Source organism: Corella eumyota, chromosome 6 (assembly GCF_963082875.1).
Source record: "Corella eumyota chromosome 6, kaCorEumy4.1, whole genome shotgun sequence".
NCBI lineage: Eukaryota > Metazoa > Chordata > Ascidiacea > Phlebobranchia > Corellidae > Corella > Corella eumyota.
This window is the reverse complement of record NC_137495.1, coordinates 7,659,631-7,678,958: the sequence shown is the minus strand read 5'-3', so window position 1 is coordinate 7,678,958 and position 19,328 is coordinate 7,659,631. Positions and strand designations below refer to the sequence as shown.

Sequence of the window (19,328 nt, the reverse complement as noted above, 5' to 3'; positions counted from 1 at the left end):
AATTAAAAAATTCTCATAGTACCTTAATAATTAATAACAATGGGGACTATCTAATAAATTTTTTCTTATAATAATATATATTTTATAATTTATGCACTAACTTGTTTATTTATCAAACAGTTAAACCTTAATTAAAAAAAAATAATAACCTAAATGACGCTATAGTCAGTTGACATTTTTTATATTGAATATCATGAACATTTAGTTGTAGTTCTTATAATGAATTTACCTAACGACTGGTCACCACAAACGCTAAGGTTTTCGTTTTATTTTAATCCAAATTATTTCTGCTTAAACTTACGGTTGAAGAGTTGAAATGGGAGGCCTCCCACCGAGCAGTGGGAGGCCAAACACTCTTCCTATGCTAAATGAATATTTGAGGCTTTTACTTTATTACAAGTTTTCTTGGCATTGAAAGCATAGGTCTGTTTGTGCAGCAATAACCGTACAAAAATCAAGTTAAAAATCTAGCAACAGGATTCAGAGTTTAAATTTAGGTTCATAGTTTGAGTGTGTATAGTTGTTGCAGAGTTTAAGGTATTTAGTTTTTTGTGTTAGGGTAGTTTAATAAGTATGCTAGCCGGTTTTTTGTGTGTAGAAAAAGGTATACGGTTTTTATGCTATGTCTTTTACTAGTTAGTGTATTTATTATAAATTGATACGTTTGGTACTTTATTTAAAAGCAGAGTCCCTTTTAACACGTTTAATATTAAGTTAAATTTTGGTATTTTAAGCCAGTAAGGTATGTTTTAGGCTTTGGTAGCTAAAATGTTTAAGTATCATGTTTTATACGATTTTAACAGATATTGTTATATAGAAGTTGCATTTTTAATAGTCCTGCTAGGTTATGTATTGTGATGTTGTTAATGTGTATAAATATAGATCATATAGTTTAATTATGTACAACTTTTTTGTGTTTAAATGTATTGTCAATAATTAGAATAGTTTTAAAGAAAAACTGGTTTAACATTAGCAGCTGTGGCTGCCTGTGAAAAAAATCGACTATGGTCGACGTGTTTTTTTTTTGCCCTTTAAAATTTTCCCGGGGAAAAATAAGGCGCGTAATTTGATTTGTAGCAATTAGTTATGTGTTAACGCATGCCTAATTTTTAAATATTTAGAATCAAGTTATTCCAACGAAATCCATATAAAAGTATACATCATTTATTTATTAAATTATTAAGTTAATGGTAATAATTCGAAATATTATTTGTTTAAATCTATTTCATAACAAAATTAAAATATGATCACCCTGTAAGTCTATAAGTCGTTTTTTTTTGTAATTATGCATAGTTATAACTTAAATTAAGTTGGCTAAACTTAGTGTTTTCGTGTTTAAATCTTATATTGCTTAACTATTTTTTTTTTTGGTTTTTCGCGCATTGATAAAAGTAAATAATAAATACGATATACAATTAATATTACAACAATGCGACGGGAAAAAATGACAAAATCAATTTAATGATTTAAAACATGCCAAAAGTATTAATGTTTACATGAAGAGTTTAATTATTTTATGGCATGGTCACCAAACCCAGTATATTGCTTATAAGTATAAACTATTTTAAAAACTATAACTTTTAATTGACCGAAAGTTTATTAGACCAATATTTCATATTTTAATTTTTATCGTTAATGATTTTATGTAGTGATCGCTTAAAACTATATTATCGGTAGGCTACTTTTAAGTTGTGAATTAGAAGTGTAGCGTAGCCGAACATAAACAATTATTATAGCGTTTTCTTATAGCGTTTTTATTATAGCGTTTTATAATTATTATAGCGTTTTCTTAAAATCAGCAAATTGTAATAAGTTATTCACAAAAGAAAGGGGTTTATCTTTTTTAGTTGAGAATCACGGTAGATTGCACTGCAAGGTTAACAGTCCTAAAGTAAGATTTACGCCATACGCATATCCAATAAACGTATGACTTTATAATGCCATCCACGACGTTGGTATATTGCAAACCTCTGCTTTCTCTCAATGCGACAGTCATATCACAGCCTCGGGCAACCTAGCTCACACAACAGATTACATTAAACAGGAATTCTTCATAACAAATTAAGAGAAAGAGAGTGGGTGCACTCACAAAGCGTAATCTTAACGACGCAGTCTTAGCGAGAAAAACATGGCGGATTTTCGGAACAGCAAGGTTATGCGTTCAGCTAGTGAAAGCTCGGTCTGCAGCTTAGGCTTGCAAAGATCTCCGAAACAGAAATGCCACGGTTCGGCGACTTTAGTTACAGTAACGAATGGAGAAATAGCCAGTGTCATATCAAAGCATGACAGCCTAAGCGACGGAGCTTCCACCCTTGAAAGATTAAGGAGTTTTACAGCCAGCGAGCCAGACTATCCGCCTTACTTATCTACTGCAAGTTTTGACGGCGTGATTTTTTCAGGGGAAGACGAAGGGCTATCTTTAAACTCAAATGCGTCATTGGATATAAATAGTTATTCCGATTGGGTAAAAACTGATATCGTCTTAGATGAGCCAATAGAAAATACCAGCATCGTGTTTACGACTTCAGCAAATCAAGAAGCAATTTCGGGTGATTATAAAGGCTATTACCAAAAGCCATTTGCAAGTATAAATCCGTACGTAGACTTTACACGCCTTTTAAAAGGCGCTAAACAAGAGCATATAGGTTCTAGCGACCCTTTTAACGGATTAAAAACCACTTATTATAACATGGAAGGAAAAGACTTAAACGTAGATTTGACTTGGAAAGCACAGCGCCAGGCATTCTGGTCAGTTAAGCAAGAGCTAGCTTCTACAGTCGATTTTGACCGGATTTTACCGGAGCTATTGAAGTTTAGGTTCTTTACAGAGGACCAGTTGCGATTGTACAACCATTTTCAAGCCAGTGAGTTATCACATGCTAGCAAGGGTATTAATGCTGGCAAGATATTACACGCCGTTAGCGAAAGAGTAGACGCTGAACGAAGTGCCATACCAATGTTTTTGCTGACCCTTCGTAAACATCAGCCTAACGTAGCCGACATGTTGCAGCAGAGGATATTTTCTATCAAGTCTCGAAGAGATTTTCAACAAATGGATTCAAGAAAGAGTCGAAAGACTTACCAAGATTCTTCAAAAGAAACATTTCAAAATCTAGATACTGATCTACTGTTTGCTGGTTCCAGGAATCAAGTAAAAAGGTGAGGTTTTTAAGTCTTTATCTTTTTCGATTTTATCTAATGACGTAAAATGTTAAGTAAACCCAAAGAAATTAAGATTTTTTTTAATGGATAATATAACATATTTTGTAATTTTAGGTATATCATAAAAATTTAACAAGATAAAAAATGTATTTACTATGTTTTAACACTTAAACTATAACAACAAATAAGTCGCACTAATGTGTTATATTATATAAAAACTGCCAATTAGTCATTAATCACAATCTCTGATTACTTAACAGTTTACTAGACAGTCGTGAATCTATATACCCTATTTCGTGTTTTTGTTTTGGCCAAATATAACAACAAATTTATTATATTCCGCGGCAAAATGCCACAATTTGTTAAAAACGTATTTTTAGTTGTCAATGTCATTTTAAAATGTCAAAATATTTTGAATGGGGTATTGTTAAAAAAATACCAAAATTAGTGAAAAATACTTTAAATTAATATTATTTTTTTTATTTATCCTCGATTTAAGAAGGACAACTTTAAATTTATTTAAAATAAAAATAAAAAATGTCATATTTCTATAGTTCTGTCTTCAATACTCGACCTGAAATTACGAGCAAATTCCCGCCAATTACGTCACGCTATTCCAGAAGGCCGATTACCATTAATTCATCAGGTGACTATGAACACATGGAACAAATACGAATTAAACACAACATTGGAGAAAAAAGTAGCAGCCCTTACTTTTCAAAATGTAAGTGTATTTTTTTTTATAAATATTGCTAATCTTTGGGTCTAAAAAACTATAAATTAAATTGGAATTTTAAGGTTCTACTTTTGCAGTTATTTGATTATAATATGACTTTCTTAACTAGTATTTGGAAATATAATTGGTTTGTATAACTTGCATTGTAAAGTTGGTCAAGTTAAGTGTAAAGAGCTTTAAAACTGCATTATAACGATTACAAAACACTTTAAATCATAATTTAGTTGACTGTTAAAAATGCCCAACTAGTGACGTAATCACTAGATCGTTTATAGCTTGATTAATGCAGTTTTAATTACTTTGGTTAAATTATGCATGTAATTAAATAAACGTGTAATGATGCTACATTAACATTTCGCTAATAATGCTTTTACAGTAATAATTATTAAGAGCATAAACAACTAATAAATTGTTAATTTAAGTGTTAAATTTTTAGTTAACTTAAGGGCGGTATTACGGTATCATAGTTGACTGGATGTGTAGAAAAAGCATTTGTGATATAATATAGTTTAATCAAATTTTTAATTCCAAACTTGATGATGGTGAAAGATAAACAGATGAGCTACATTTCCATTTATCCAACCTTTACTTTTCCAGCATCTATATCAAGCAATATCACGAGCAAAATCGAGCCCTTTCCAAACAAGTATTCTTCAGCAAAAACCCAAACAACAGATAAGACTGCAACGCCAAAGCCAGGCAGTCCTACGAAAAGAAAATATGTGAAATTTCAGGAAAAAGTTCTTGGTAAGGGTTCGGGTTATAAAAGACCGGTAGATAACCACGTGGTCAAGAAGAAAAGTCCTAAAAAGAATAAAGGTAAATATTAAGATTTACATTTATTCAAAAATTTGTTTAAAAATGGCTTTTTTAAAAATTTAATATTAACAATTTAACAATGCTTTTAATTGCAATTTTACAAATAACTTGGAACTTACTTATTAAGTTAGCTGTTTACATTACACTCGTAATCATAATCGCTATGACCAAATCCGATTTATTTGGATTTAACGGAGCCGTTTTAGTATACTTACTGGGCAAGGCTAATTTAGTTAGACCTTAGTACCAGCACTTGAGCTTTAACGTCTTTTTGCAGTTTAGACTAATTTAAAATGTGAGAAACTGTTTTTTGTTGAATTAAATAGGTTATATTTTTTAAATTGTTAAAATATATATGATTGGTTATGGAAAAATGGTGTTTGTTAAATTCGTCTAGGCTATCTCGTAAGTAATAAGATTTAAGGTATAAACATATTATAATTTTGATGCTAAAATTTGGTATATTTAGTTAATTCAGGTATAGACAAATTTGACCAAGAGTCTATTTGAAATTAATGAATAGGTTATATTTGATAACAGTTTATGATTCATTATGTTTAGATGCACGACTTTCTCAACCAAAGAGTACAAGTACTTCACATGCTAAACCAGACGACGTCATTAACGTATTGCCACTTGATGACGCTAGTAAGCCTACCACAAATGATTGTATTCTAAAAGAGGAAGAATATTCTACAGACGCTAAACAAGTTGATGACACTGTTTCAGAACAGGCTGTTATTGACTTTAAATCTGACGACGAATTGGCAACCAACAACACTTTACCAAATAAAACGGTTGCCAATGATGAAATACAAAAAGATGGGGATGTTTCAATAGAAAATGAGGTTGTTTCTAACCATGAAAATGTAACTGAAAGCGCATTTAAGTCTGATAAAGAATTTAAACATCCAAACAATACTGTGCAACTTACTGCAAAAACTTTGATAGCAATAGAAGAAGGTCTAGTACCTTTATGTGAAAACCAAGTGATACCAACTGAAACTGCAGTCCAATCCGAAACTGTAACATCAATTGCAACTCAAGAACCTGCCTTACCTATTATTCATAACGTAACTTCAAATGCACGTACAGAATCCGAGACTGTAACCACCGTCGAAAAACAGCCACCAGATATATCCCTATCTAAAATGTCTTACAAACTTATTGAACCTGAAACAGTGGCAGCTGACATTAAACAGTCATTGCCTTTACAAACTAAAGCTGGCGTACCCAGCTTACCTAACGCCAATGCCACAACACCATTGAAACATAAATTGACTCGTCCTTCTACATCAAACAAGTCTTGTAAATCGACTTTGTATATAACACCTTCTTCCAACATTTCTCCTGAAACGGTTTTCGTGAAGCGGGCATCTTCTTGTCGACTAGATAACGCTTCCAGACCCACTGTTAAAAAGACGACGCATTCTGACGTCATAAAGGGCGTTCCTGTAAATCTAGAACTTTCCGGCATGGAAAGAGAATCTAGGCCGAGGTCTCACAGTCTGACAATGTCGCCAAAACAACCTGAAATAAAAATAGAAAATGATAACACAAAATCAGAAGATACTCTGAAAGAAAGGTTACTGCTTTTGAGAACAAAATTTTCTAAAATCGTATCTGCTAAACTCTACGATCCTGACGTCATAAATTTCGACATGACGTCATTAACTCCACAAATCGATGATCTCGTTTCGGAGCTAACTAAGGAGTGTGTAATCAGCACAAGATCGGCATGGATGGTTCGAAAAGTGACCGCACCAAGCGCTAAAGTGGCCGGTTTGTTCGACATTTTGATTGGCCTAAACGACCACGATGCCAATGATGTCATTAAACGCTGTCCAATCACGACTGAAATGCTTGTAAAAGCTTGTAGTGAATCTGAAAAAGCCGCTGAAAAGAAAAAGGTAAACAAATTTAATTATAACCCTTTTTCATTTGTGTTTAAAATACCTTTTTTTCAAACTTTTACAATTTTATTAAGATTGCTTTTTTTAGATTGCTGAAAAAACGAAAGAAAACCTCCAAAAATTGCCATCTAAAACAAGTAGTTTAAGCACAATATTAATATCACCAACAACCAACAAATCAAAGTAAGTCTGTCTATTTTAGTTACTTTGATTTTGCATATCTTTGGGATGAAAAAAAATTAAATGAATGTGTGAAGCAATAAGTTTTAAACTAATCTATTCTTGAAAATAAAAATAAATATAGTTTAAGGTTAGGGAAATTATGATAGGTTATAGATACTATCTGACAACATCAACCTATTTTGTACCAGCACGAGATTGAATAAAATATGGTTCTTTGTTCAAAATCAAGAATTTTGATCAGATATGATTAAAATTCAAATAAAATCGACTTGGTTTAGCGAAAAGTTAAATATATGAAAAACTTAAGCACTACTTAATTTTCTAAAGGGTATTTAAATAACATTTAAATAGATTGGCATCATTTACGCCTACTAGAGTTAAAAAATAATAAAATTTATTCAAAAAAATGTAAAGTATAAATAAAAAAAATAACAGAAAATATTTTAAAAATGAACACATTAAAAACAAAAGGACTAAATGCATATTTTGTAATTAAAATTAAAATTGAATTTGTTTAACAAAACAGGAAGATTAAGTAATAAATCAAAAATAAATTCACATTTTTCCGACACTTTGTTATTTACAACCTAGAAATAAATGACGTAAGAGTATCGTGATTATGACGTATTGCGGTGTGTTTATGGGCGCGCACAAAGGCGATTAAATCGTGCCTTAAACAAAGATTTATTTCTCTTCTAGTGCGTTTTGCATAACATTGCGTATTTCGACAAGGAGTGGGTTGCTTATTATTATACATCAGAGAAAAAGTTCATTTTATAATAACAAATTAAAAAAACACTTAATTGTAAATTTTCCAAGTGTTTATTTGTAATAAAAAATAACACTAAGTTAATAGGAGTTTTTGTTAATTAATTTAGAGTTTTTTGCTGCTTTGAGCTTATTATATATGGAAAATTACTTTTTAATACATTTTTTATTAAGAATTTTTTGGTTCTTTTGTAATTGAAATTTTTAAATCTAATAAGCTTTTTATTAAATTTTGGCAGATTTCCAATTGTTGCTGGAAGTAAGAAAATAAACAACAAGTCGCCCGACACTGAAATACTTTCTGAAGAACATTTCTCTGCGATTAAGGATAACTCGATAGTACAGCTAACTGAGAACGAAGTATTGCGATGTGAAGTAAAGATTAAAGAAAATGAAAACTTTAATGACTTACAAATTGCAGTGGACAAACTTCAAGTCGATATTGATAAACCGGTAACGAAAAACGACGATAAAATCTTTCCAAATGTGGGCTTAGATATTTGCAACATTTGTCAAAAACCAAACAGTCTTCCGCTCGGCCAGGTAAATGAGAGAATTGCGGAAAAAGGCGAATCCGAGAGAATCGCTCCTGTCACCTCGAGCCAAATCGCAGCGGATTTAGTGCAAGTTAAACCGATCGAGGTAACAACAACAGACACAGAGGCATCTATTTGTTCGGACACGGAAAGCGCAGTGTCTGCTAGCTCGGATACCGATAGTTTTACCTCACTAGGTAGTTCGCGAAGGCAGTATTCACGACTGAGTCTTAATAACAAGAGGTCGTCAGCAAGGCAGAGAAGATCAAGTGGCAAGCAGCAAGGAAACTATATCAGCAAAGTTCTTTTTCCGATTTCGACAAGAAAGAATTTGTTAAGAAAGGCGAATTCGTTAGAAGGCGCGACTTCTACTGAACCTAGCAAGGAAGTAACTTCGAAAGAGAAGAATCCAGATCAAGAGCCTAAGGATATTGTTAAGGATAAAGTTAACAAAATGCCTCCAGTGTTACCCCTTACTACGACTAAGCAAGCCGTAAATTGCTTAAACGAGGAACTTTTAATCGAACAAACCGTGAGTCGCTCGGATTTGTTTCAGTTGAAATCAAGTTGTGACAAGGAATTACCTATCGATGACGTCATCATCAACGACGAAAACAACAATGACGTCATAGGTATTACTCCGGAAATGAAAAGCACGTGTTTGTCAACGATTTTAACAAATGGGAGTCGGTCCCCACCGTCGAGTTTTAAGAAGAAGAGCAACAGAGTGTCGTTCAGCGATCTTCCTCCGATCGAGATCAATCTCGAGTCCGCAAAATCTTCAGATGACGTCACAAACTCGGATCAAAAAATGAGTTCGACTCCAAAAAAGAAAAATGAGGATTTGCCGAAAATCGATCTTACCAAAATTGACGGTACTCCAGCTAATTTTCAAAGAGAAGATACTCCTGTTCCGAACGACATACCTCCTCCTAAATCATCTCAGAAGAGCCGCAGACACGATTCGCGTCCAAAAGAATCGTCACCGAGTAACGAGATAGACGAAATTAACGAACTTTTAATGGATATCCTTGAGGAAATAGAGGCAGAGAACATCTCGTTAGATCAATGCTTGGACGATCTGGTTGTTGAGAACCTATTAAGCGAGGAGTTGGCTAAAACTGTTAGCTCGACTTATGTCGAATACAAAAACAAATTTGTGTTTTTTGAGGGTTCTTTTTTAGCGGAGAGTCCGCGCGATGAGCAGATGTCGGAAGAGGAAAGAGAGCGAGCCGTTGAGAAGTTGCTGGACGTTCTGACGAACCTCGGACTTGAGCCTCTAAGAAAATGCAGAAACTGCATTCTGGGCCGTCTTTGTCAACTGTCGACTTACAAGGATTTCGAGTCGGCTCAAAAAGCAGCGGCTGCAGCAAACGGATCTTCTTTCGACGATGAAGACACATTGTCATCCAATAAAATTAATGACGACAGCAAAGATCTTTTATGTAAGGAGCCTGCGAAGAAATCTTCGGATTGCGGGGAAGCCTCAGCGACCGAATCGGAAGGCGACGACGTTTACGTGCTACGTCATCAGATCCAGTATTATGACGTTACTAACACATCTTTAACGATTAAGGAAGATAAAGAGGAAGATAGAGAACTAAAAGAAATTGCAAAAACGAAGCCTCAAACGCCGACTTCGCCAAATAAAATACCAAAAGTCAGTTCCCTGGTTCCCATACTAATAGACGAAGAAATAATTGAGGCTAAAACCGCTTGGATAATACTTGGGTCGGGCAGTGAGGTCAATCAAAGAAAAAAACTTAGGGAAACGCTTAAGAACGTAGAACAAAACAAGCTTAACACGATCTATGGCACTCCAGGGTTGGAAGGGTTACAGGATTTGCTAAACTCGGATAACTCTGACCTCGAAATTCGACCAAGACCCCGTTCTGCTCCCTGTCTTGAGCGCGCAACATCCCTCCCTACTTTCGAGCTTCACGGAGCATCTTTGAGGAAGACAGAGACGTCGACTGTCGTTCCCGGAGGTCGTATCACGAGAAGGATGTCGGAGAGGCATCCGGAGGGAAGCGGGAGGCTCTTCTATAGAGCGTCCGGAGGTGCAATGGGTCTAAATGACACAGAGAATAAAAATCAAGAAAATAATTTAACACAAGGTAATTTTTAAATTAAAAATCAGAAATAATTTTAAATTAAATTATGATAAAGGGCAAAATATTTATTATGTGCCTTTCTAAAACTCCTATTTATATCATAAAAGCAGTCGTTGTAGTTTAGAGTAATGTAATAAAACTTGGTTTACGTTTCAAGTTCATTTAACGAGCCAGTTTAATAACATTCGCGTTCAAAATCCTGTTAGAAAAGGTTCAATCAAAATTAACGAGCTGACTTGTTGTATTTATGAGCTATAAAACTCGACTTGTAATAAAATGGCGCACTTTCAAAACAATTAATCAAAGGAAACCGCACGGGGCAGTAAAAAAAACAAAACAGGTCGTATAACTCTTTCAAAATCGGGGCACCAATATTTGCACAGGTTTAAACAGTACAGATTGTGACTCGGGCTTTAAAGGGTTATTAAAAAGTTGTTTTTAGCTCGGTTGAGTTATATGGTTATGAGAAAGTTTTGCTTTGAAAAATTAAAGAAAAATGATTTGTTTAAAGTGTTGTCTGGCCTACAGGTAATTTGATTTGCAAGTGGTGGTCTTTAATTTATGTTGTATGACGATTGTTGTGGCAAAAACGAAAAATTAAATGCGCTAAAAACCGCTAAAGCACTTTATAAGGATGTAACTATATAGGATTGGAAACGGGCGTATACAATATAGTGTAATATAATTGCCATAATTAATCTCAATTAAATCGCTTTAATATTAAATTAAAAAATGACAAACTTTAATTGGGTGCTCAAAATTATTATTATTTCTTTTTTATTTAAAAAAAAATTTTTTTGAAAGTGTAAGCGCTTAAATTTATATCCATGCGTAAGCGTTTAAAATTAAACCATATAATTTACACGTGTTTTAGTGCTTTGGTCTCATTAAAGTTATCAGATCACCTATGTTCGAATTTATTAGGCCACAAGAGTAGCAATTTTTTAAATTACCTACAAAAGTTTACATTTTTGCAATATCAAAGGGTTCAAATTTTTTGCAGAAATAATTTAGAAAATTTAATACGTTGTAACGTTAGATTTAAATTAGTTCGATAGCGGGTTTAATATGTTAGTTTATTTGTTGTGCTATTCAATTCCCGGCCACGTAATCGTTTCTGTCGATCTGATATATCTGATTTTTATCAATATCAGAAAATTTCAGGTTTCTTGTGATATGCGATAAGGGCGGAATGCCTTAACACGGCAATGCACTTTAAATCTATAAGCAGTACATTCGCGAAAATTGAGGGCTAATTATTGTAAATACATCAACACACAAGCGTACATTTAATTAGGCCGTGGTCGTGTATTATATAAATTGATCTTTTAGATCTTAGCTATTTGATGTTACATAAAATTTTTTTACAAAATGTGATATTTTTAGAGAGTTCGCTCGACACGTGGTGTCGTTGTCACAACCTACCCGACCAATCGTCGTCCGTGTTGAAAAAGAACGGCTACAGAGACCCCGCCCACCTCTATGACATCACAGAAGACGGAATCGAACGATTAGTCGGTCTGACCTGGCTTGAAAAAGCAAAAATATGGCTTGCCGTCGAAAATTCGCGTTTGACCGAAAATTTAAAACAATCTAACCACCAAGGTATAACTGATATATTCAAGATTATTTAAACAGATTTAAATATGTAGTATAGCCTAACACAACCTCTAATGTATACTGTATTTTTGTAAAATTGATTTTTTTGTATGCCTACAACGTTATCGAGTTCACATGGTATAGTTTCTTAACATTATTTTCTGATATTTAGAATTGATATTAATGTAATGACAGTTGCCTACTTGCCATTTACATTTTTATCAAGTATTACTAAGTTTTTTTTTCAGTCAACATTTTATATTTTTTTAACAATTGTTTTTTGTTTGATTTGTAAATAGATTTCTTTTTTTTCCTAAATATATTTAACACACGAACAAATCAATTTTTTATTAAATCGTTTTTTAATTCAAGAAACATCCCTTTATTAACATTGCAAAGAATAGGTTTATATGTTTCACAACACCAGCGTTAGAAAATAATTGCATAAAAATAATAGTACAGTTATGAATGGGGCATAGAAAAATCGTACAGAAATGGAAAATAAATAAAGAGCGTAAGAAAATAATTACAGTTTAAGAATTACAAAATTTATTAAATAATTTTTGGCTTTTAATTAAATTTTAATGTCAATTAATTAGAAATTGTATGTAGCGTTGAAAAGACATTCATAAATTAGTTTTTGTTAATTTTTTTATTAAATTTTCAAAAATAAGTTATAACTAGACTATTTTACAATTTTTTTGTATTTTCTTCTAAATATGAATAAAATGTCGGCCTTTTTCTTACTTTTATCATATATGGTTTCGCGTCAGCGAGCAGACCGAATTTGTGCTCGATTTTTGGTTGCATATGTTTTGGAGCATCAGTACCTGGAAATATATTCTTTTGAAGTTAAAAGCCATACATTAAGTATTATTTAAATAGTGGTGTTCAGATGGTAACCTATTAATTCAACCCCAAAAAAACTCAACACGATATCAAGTTAAATGCACAAGGTTGTGTTTTATTTGTTTTTAATTAACCAAAACTGTTAAGATAGTACAGCTTTTTTGTATATATCTTTATCCTCGATGTGGGATGGTCGATTGCACTACTTAAACATAGAGTAACATCAGTTACTCTGACCCAGTCACAAGTTGCCTTTTATCAGTTTGGGATATTATAAGGTCTATAATTGCCCGGTAGTTATGCTGCTGATTAAGTGATGGCTCAACAGAAGTTCATACCGTTTATAGCACCTTACTCAAGGGTGCTTTAGCATGAGAGCAGTGGGGATTGAACGCAGGACCTCATGGTGGTGTAGCAGGTGTTCTTACCACTACACCACGCTGCTGGTAGTTTGTTATATATAAACCCAAAGTTAACAAATAACTTAATTGTCTTAAATTTAATTATGAAATACAAGTCTTTTTACCTGGAGGGAAAAATTCTAAGTTTTGCAGTAAAGTAGCAAGTGTTACAAACAAATCCGTGCGAGCTAACGACTCTCCAGCGCAGGAACGTTTTCCTACAGAATAAATGTAATCAAGTTTTAAACATTTTAATGTTTTAATTAATTTCCTGATGCAATTTTTTGGCTGTTAACACTTGACTACACTACATGAGGTTCTGTGTTAAATCCCCGCTGTTTCCACTTTGTAGCAACATTTAGCAAGACGCTATAGACAGTAGGTAACTTTTGCTAAAACAAAAATCTATTAGCAGTTTAATTATCGGGCAATTTTAACGTATAATATTCAAACTGCCAAAGACAACTCGAGACTGGGTTGGGGTAACTGATGTTACTCTATGTTTAGGTCGATAATTCAATCGTAAAGGTTAAACAAATACGAAGCAAAACCCACCAAGTCCGAACGGGAAAAAATAGTGAAACAACTCTTTGCGGATTCCGCCATTTTCGTTGATCCATCTTCCAGGCTTAAACGATCTTGGTTCGGGAAACACGTTTTCGTCGTAGTTTAAAGCCCAGCTATTATACATTACTGCGCAAAATACAATTTAAATAGGTTATACTGATGCTATGTAATGTAACATTACGTTATGTTGTCTATATTCATACAGTTTAAAATATACATATCCAATTTTTTCTGGCTTTTAAGCAAAGCATATAACGATTCGTTTTTATACACTTGCTACACTACATAAGATCGTGAGTTTAATCCCTACTGCTCTCATACTGTAGCACCCTTAAGTAAGGTGTTATAAACGGTATACACTCCAGATGAATTGGCACTTGATCACAACAGCTTAATTATTAAGCAATTATATTCTATATAATATCCCAAACTGCCAAAAGCAATTCGAGACTTGGTCGGGTTAACAATTGTTACTCTATGTTTAGGTCGTGAAGTCGACCTTTCCACATCGAGGATAAAGATATATAAAAAACCGATTCATTTAAATTATATGAAAATCTATAACCCTTGGTTATATTTCAAGAAAAATATAGTTAAACCTACCTTCTGTACCAGCGGCTACGTCATAGCCTCCTAATTTAGTGTCTCTTAACGTTGCCTGGGCCACAACAGGTAATACTGAGCTAACGCGTAGACTTTCATACATAATTGCCTCAACTCTTCTTAGCTTAGCACGGTCACCCATATTAGGCGCTTGGTTTGGTCCAATCGTTTCCATGATCTCGGCATAGGCCTGTTTATAGCAAATTGTTAAAGCTTGTATTTAAAAAATTGGTGGTTAAAAATTTTATTTAGGCAAGTAATGTTGATTTTTCTTGTCACACGAGGTCCTGAGTTCGATCCCCACTGCTGTTATGCTGTAGCGCCCTTCAGTAAGGCGCTATAAACTGTATAAACTCTTGCTGAGTCAATACTTAATCAGCAGCCTAGTTATGGGGCGGTTGTAATCTAGAATATCCCAAACTGCCAAAGGAAACTCGAGAGTTACTTCGGGGTAACGTCGGGGTAACTTATATTGCCTTATGTTTGAGTCGTAAAGTCGACCCTACCATATCAAAAACAAACAAAAAAAATTATTGTGAGCGGCCTTTATAATTCTATGTCTTACATACAATTTGCAAAAATTTTACATAGTTTTTAATATTTTAATATAAGACATACAAAACACCTATTGAACTTTCAAACCTCTTTAACATTTTGTAAACCTAGCATTAAGCTGCTTAATATGTTTTCAAATTATACACTATATATAATACACAAACATGAACTATCGTAATGTGCTTATATGTACACCATACTCACCAAGTCTTGCTCGTTTTTATGTAGAGTGATAAGCAGCACCATCCAATTAAAAACTATACCGGTTGAATGTGCCCCGGCTATGATAACGTCTTGCAACACGTCAGGCAAGTTGCTGAATGGCTTTTTAACATTTGCGGTAGTTGTTCCAATATGCGACCGCGAGTCATTTAGGTTTCTTACTTTAAGGTCTTCGTCGGCGTCTGCCTGAAAAACACTTTTGTTAATATTTATTATTATTTTTATATATTTCTTTATTCTCGATGTGGGAAGGTCGACTTCACGATCTTAACATGTAACATCAGTTACCCCGATCTACTCTCGAGTTGCCTTTGGCAATTTAGGGATATTACTGATTATAATTACCCGAAAATTATAGGCTGCTGATTAAGTGTTGGCTCAACTGAAGTTAATACCTTTTCTAGCGCCTTACTCAAGGTGCTACAGCGTGAGAGCAATGGGGATCGAACCCAGGACCCTATGTAGTGAAGCCATGTGTTCTGACTATTACACCACGCTGCCGGTTTTAAACTATGTTATAGCCATGAACAATAATAAGTATAATCTACCTTTAACCAGGCGTCGACAAAATTTCTTGCAACATTTTTGTCGTAACTTGATTTGTGTTCGTCTACCCTGTCTTGTATATACTTGTTTAACTCCTCCAATTTTTTGTGATAATTGTTTAAACTAAAGCCCGCCAGACGGCGCAGTTGAGTCGGCAACACGTCGTATATACTAGCTTTGGCCAGGATGTCAATTAAATACACGACTGTGTTCATGACATATAATAAATAGGGGTTATCATATTCATACCTTTAAAAAATTAAAAAAATAGGTTAGTATCGGCAGCGTAGTGTAGTGTTTAAACACTTGGCTTCACTACAAAAGATTTTGTGTTCGATCCCAACTAATTTTTATCAAACATACAAAAAAAAATAAAAACTGATTTAAAAAAAAAATATTTTTTTTAGACTTACCTTTCGCCAAACAAAATTGAACATATCGTGTTCATCGGAGCGCGACGTAGCATGTCACGTGGGTTAAAAGCACCATCGGCGAGTAGAAGTTGCTGCATCAAATAATGAGCTGAAAAAAGTTTGTTCATTTTTATTTTTTTAAATGTTTATTTATCCTTGATGTGTCAAGGTCTTTACGACCTAAACATAGAGTAATATAAGTTTCCTAGAACCAGTATTGAGTTGCCTATAGAAGTTTGGGATATTAAAAATTGGGATATTAAAAATTGGGATATTTGGGATATTAAAAAACACTACAGCATAAGAGCAGTAAAGTTTAAACCCAGAACCCCACATATAGTAAAGTCAAGTGTTCTGACCACAACGCTGGCAGAAATTGTTTTTTTTACAAAATTTAATAAAGTCATATTTTTTTATTTTTAGTTATGTTTTCGAAATTTTAAGGTTTGGTCAAATATTAAAATTTTAAACGGCAATTAATAATTTGTTAAATTTTTTACCTTCTTCGTGTATTTTATCCTGCATGAGGGACTTTCCCATGCCCATGTCTCTTAGGATAGTCAAAGTTCTTCGTCTTGTGTTAATCCATTTTTCGGAATAAGGCAAAACAGATAAACCTGAAAACAAAAACAAAGAAATTTTCTTGGATCATTTTTACATTACGGTTTTCCAAAAAAAGTTAGGGACCTTTAATTACGATAGTGAATTAAGTAGGCCCGCAAAGTACCAGAGAGAATTAGTGGGTAGAACCCTAAAGTACGCGAGAAAATTTGCTAGGACCGTAAAGTACTAAAATTTTTTTTTAAATTATAAAGTACAAGTGATCTAAAATCTTAAACATTTTTCCAAAAACTTTTTAGGATTTTTGCAAAGTTATTGTCACCTCTAAACATTCGTATAAAACAGTATCTCCATTGACAACGGCTGTCTACTTCAGGCGACTGAGTTACGAAAGCCTTTCTTATGGTGGGAACGTCACCCAGTATAACTGATACACCAGTGCCTAGCTTAAATTGAAAAACGTTTCCGTATTTTTTGGTCCATTCTAAAGATTACAAAACAGAAAATAAAAAATAATAAGAGAGTGTATTATGCATTTTCACATTTTTGGTTTGGTTAAGCTAGTTTTTACCTTTCAATAGGCAACGTGTTGTAATGGTCAAAACACTTGGCTTTACTTCATAAGGTCCTGGGTTCGATTCCCACTCTAGCGCCCTTAGGTAAGGCGCTAGAAGCGGTATAACCTTCTGCTAAGCCTACACCTGATCAGCAACTTATAACTATCGAAAAATATTAAACTATAATATCCCAAACTGCCAAAGGCAACTCGATACTGGGTCGAGGTAACTGATGTTTCTCTATGTTTAGATTGTAAAGTCGACCTTTCCACATCGAGAATAAATAAATAAAAAATGGTTTTAATATTGCTTCACGTATATATATAATGGACAATAACATTGGCAAATTTACATTACAAATTAACCGTATTTGTTATGCCTGTAATACTATACGTGACTCAAATATATAAAAAATCTGCCAACACGCAAAATAAAACGTGTTACGCCTCAGAATATTCATTTTAAAATAAACTCCTAAAAATAAATTATTTTAAATATAATTGACCTACTTTTACTAAATCAGAAAAAATCTTACCTTGTAAAACTTCGTGAAAAGGGGCCTTTAGCAAAGTGGGAAATACCCCCAAAATGGGGTAACCTGTCGGACCGGGTGGTGGGTTTGAAAGACTTAACCCCTTACGTTTCGAGTTCGAAACTCGCCAAACGTAAGTCAAAAACAAGCCCACTATGAATATTAATATCCATGTTACAACACCTGGCATTATAAATCTGAATAAATGTCGTCAAATAAAATATAAATTAATTAATTTTAGTGTTTTGAACCAACGTTTAAAAAGAACGAGCGTTTTGCGGTTTTTATTTAATATTTTTTGAATTGAAAGCAATCGTCTTAAAGCTTGTTTTTGCGTAATTGCGGTTTCAAATTTGTTAGTCGCAAGTAATTTTCAAAACGGTTTTATGCGGTTAATTGTGGGTGTGCATCTAAAAATCATCAAATGTTTTAATTAAACTAGTCGGTAGCCCAGCCTTTAGGTTCGGATTTTAATTGTTGTAATATGGTCGCAACTCCCATCTAACATTTGCCCGCAATAATTTACCTGCGCACCACAAATGGCAGTTTTTTTTATTTCGCGGGACTATAAATTGGACAAAGCTCTATATTATATATATCGTCCACTATTTTATTATACGAAAATTATATATGGTCTACGAGCCGAAAGGTTTTGGGTTCGAACCGAACCAACGTCACACTATTCGCCCTTGAGGCCGGCGTTTACGGATAGCTCAATCACGTCATAACAGCACACCCTTCCCCAATAAAAATATTCAAAACAAAAAACATACTCCATCGTTTCACTCTAACGAAATGTTATACCCTCGAATCTAAATTTTTAAATTAAATTTTAAAACGGCTCGTGATGCAATGACTGGGCATCTAATAATTACGCAAATTTCCTAATTTTTCATTAAACACCCTAATTTATATTTAAATTTCTATCCATCTGCCAAGAATACATACTTATATAACGGCGCCTAATATGTCAGCCTATCACAGATAAATAACCAGTAACAACGTCAGACAACTTTTTCCCGATTCTCCAAATTTCGGCTGCGTTTTTAGTGGGGAATTCACAAAATTGGCAAGCTCATTTAATTAATTTTTTTGGTTTCAAAATAATATTTGCGATTTTTAATTGGAAATTTTAGTCTAACCTTTTGCCCGGAAACTGTACGCGCTTTATAGCAAATTATCTAGCTGATTAGAGTCATGTTTTTAATGCGAGGAGTTATGTAAAAGCCTAAAAATAAAGATTTTTTCTGGCACATACGATTTTAATATGATTAAGCAGTTTTGCCAAAAAGTACAAAACTATAACATGCACGAGACTCTATTAATACTGAATTTCTATGGTTAATATACTAAATAAAAGCCTAAACTAAAACTTTAAAAATTGCTAAAAATTTCGATGTTTTTTTTTACAAATTTTCAATTTTTTTTATCAGTTAATACCGGTATTATTGCTTACACATGGGTAATTCACACGACTCGCTTCTAACTATGACGTCACAATGAATAGGAAATGTTTTACCTGTTCTACTTCGTGACGTCATGCGGCTCGATAAAATGCGTCATGTTTTTTTTTCGATAGTGGCTAAAGCGAGTCTTGTCAACACTTAAATTACTAGGGCATTTCTACGTCACACCGTGGGAAAACTTCACTGTTAGAGATATAGTAAACATAAACCCCATCTATACTGCTTA

General features: G+C 33.5%; 2 protein-coding genes across 2 annotated transcripts; one reads left to right on the top strand and one right to left on the bottom strand.

Annotated features, from left to right (window-relative positions):
* The first annotated feature begins 2,128 nt into the window (after nucleotides 1–2,128).
* LOC145755771 (uncharacterized) lies at nucleotides 2,129–12,339 on the top strand. The gene is made up of 7 exons (XM_082572017.1): nucleotides 2,129–3,159; nucleotides 3,717–3,886; nucleotides 4,496–4,717; nucleotides 5,279–6,627; nucleotides 6,719–6,813; nucleotides 7,821–10,234; nucleotides 11,618–12,339. The coding sequence occupies exons 1-7, from the start codon at nucleotides 2,129–2,131 to the stop codon at nucleotides 11,863–11,865; spliced, it is 5,529 nt and encodes a 1,842-aa protein (XP_082428143.1). The 3' UTR covers nucleotides 11,866–12,339.
* Nucleotides 12,209–17,829, bottom strand: LOC145754733 (cytochrome P450 2H2-like). The gene is made up of 10 exons (XM_082570839.1): nucleotides 17,640–17,829; nucleotides 16,870–17,031; nucleotides 16,487–16,603; nucleotides 15,987–16,095; nucleotides 15,576–15,822; nucleotides 15,010–15,213; nucleotides 14,251–14,440; nucleotides 13,636–13,773; nucleotides 13,206–13,298; nucleotides 12,209–12,660 (listed from the first exon to the last, which is right to left on the bottom strand). The coding sequence occupies exons 1-10, from the start codon at nucleotides 17,824–17,826 to the stop codon at nucleotides 12,521–12,523; spliced, it is 1,587 nt and encodes a 528-aa protein (XP_082426965.1). The 5' UTR covers nucleotides 17,827–17,829; the 3' UTR covers nucleotides 12,209–12,520.
* Between the last annotated feature and the right edge of the window lie 1,499 nt (nucleotides 17,830–19,328).

Coding starts and splice junctions, on each gene's coding strand:
- LOC145755771 (XM_082572017.1), top strand. CDS start 2,129: ATGGCGGATTTTCGGAACAGCAAGGTTATGCGTTCAGCTAGTGAAAGC. Junction 4,718..5,278: donor AAGTCCTAAAAAGAATAAAG/GTAAATATTAAG, acceptor CATTATGTTTAG/ATGCACGACTTTCTCAACCA. Junction 10,235..11,617: donor AGAAAATAATTTAACACAAG/GTAATTTTTAAA, acceptor TGATATTTTTAG/AGAGTTCGCTCGACACGTGG.
- LOC145754733 (XM_082570839.1), bottom strand. CDS start 17,826: ATGCCAGGTGTTGTAACATGGATATTAATATTCATAGTGGGCTTGTTT. Junction 17,032..17,639: donor TTTTCACGAAGTTTTACAAG/GTAAGATTTTTT, acceptor TGTAATCTTTAG/AATGGACCAAAAAATACGGA. Junction 16,604..16,869: donor TTTTATACGAATGTTTAGAG/GTGACAATAACT, acceptor TTTTGTTTTCAG/GTTTATCTGTTTTGCCTTAT.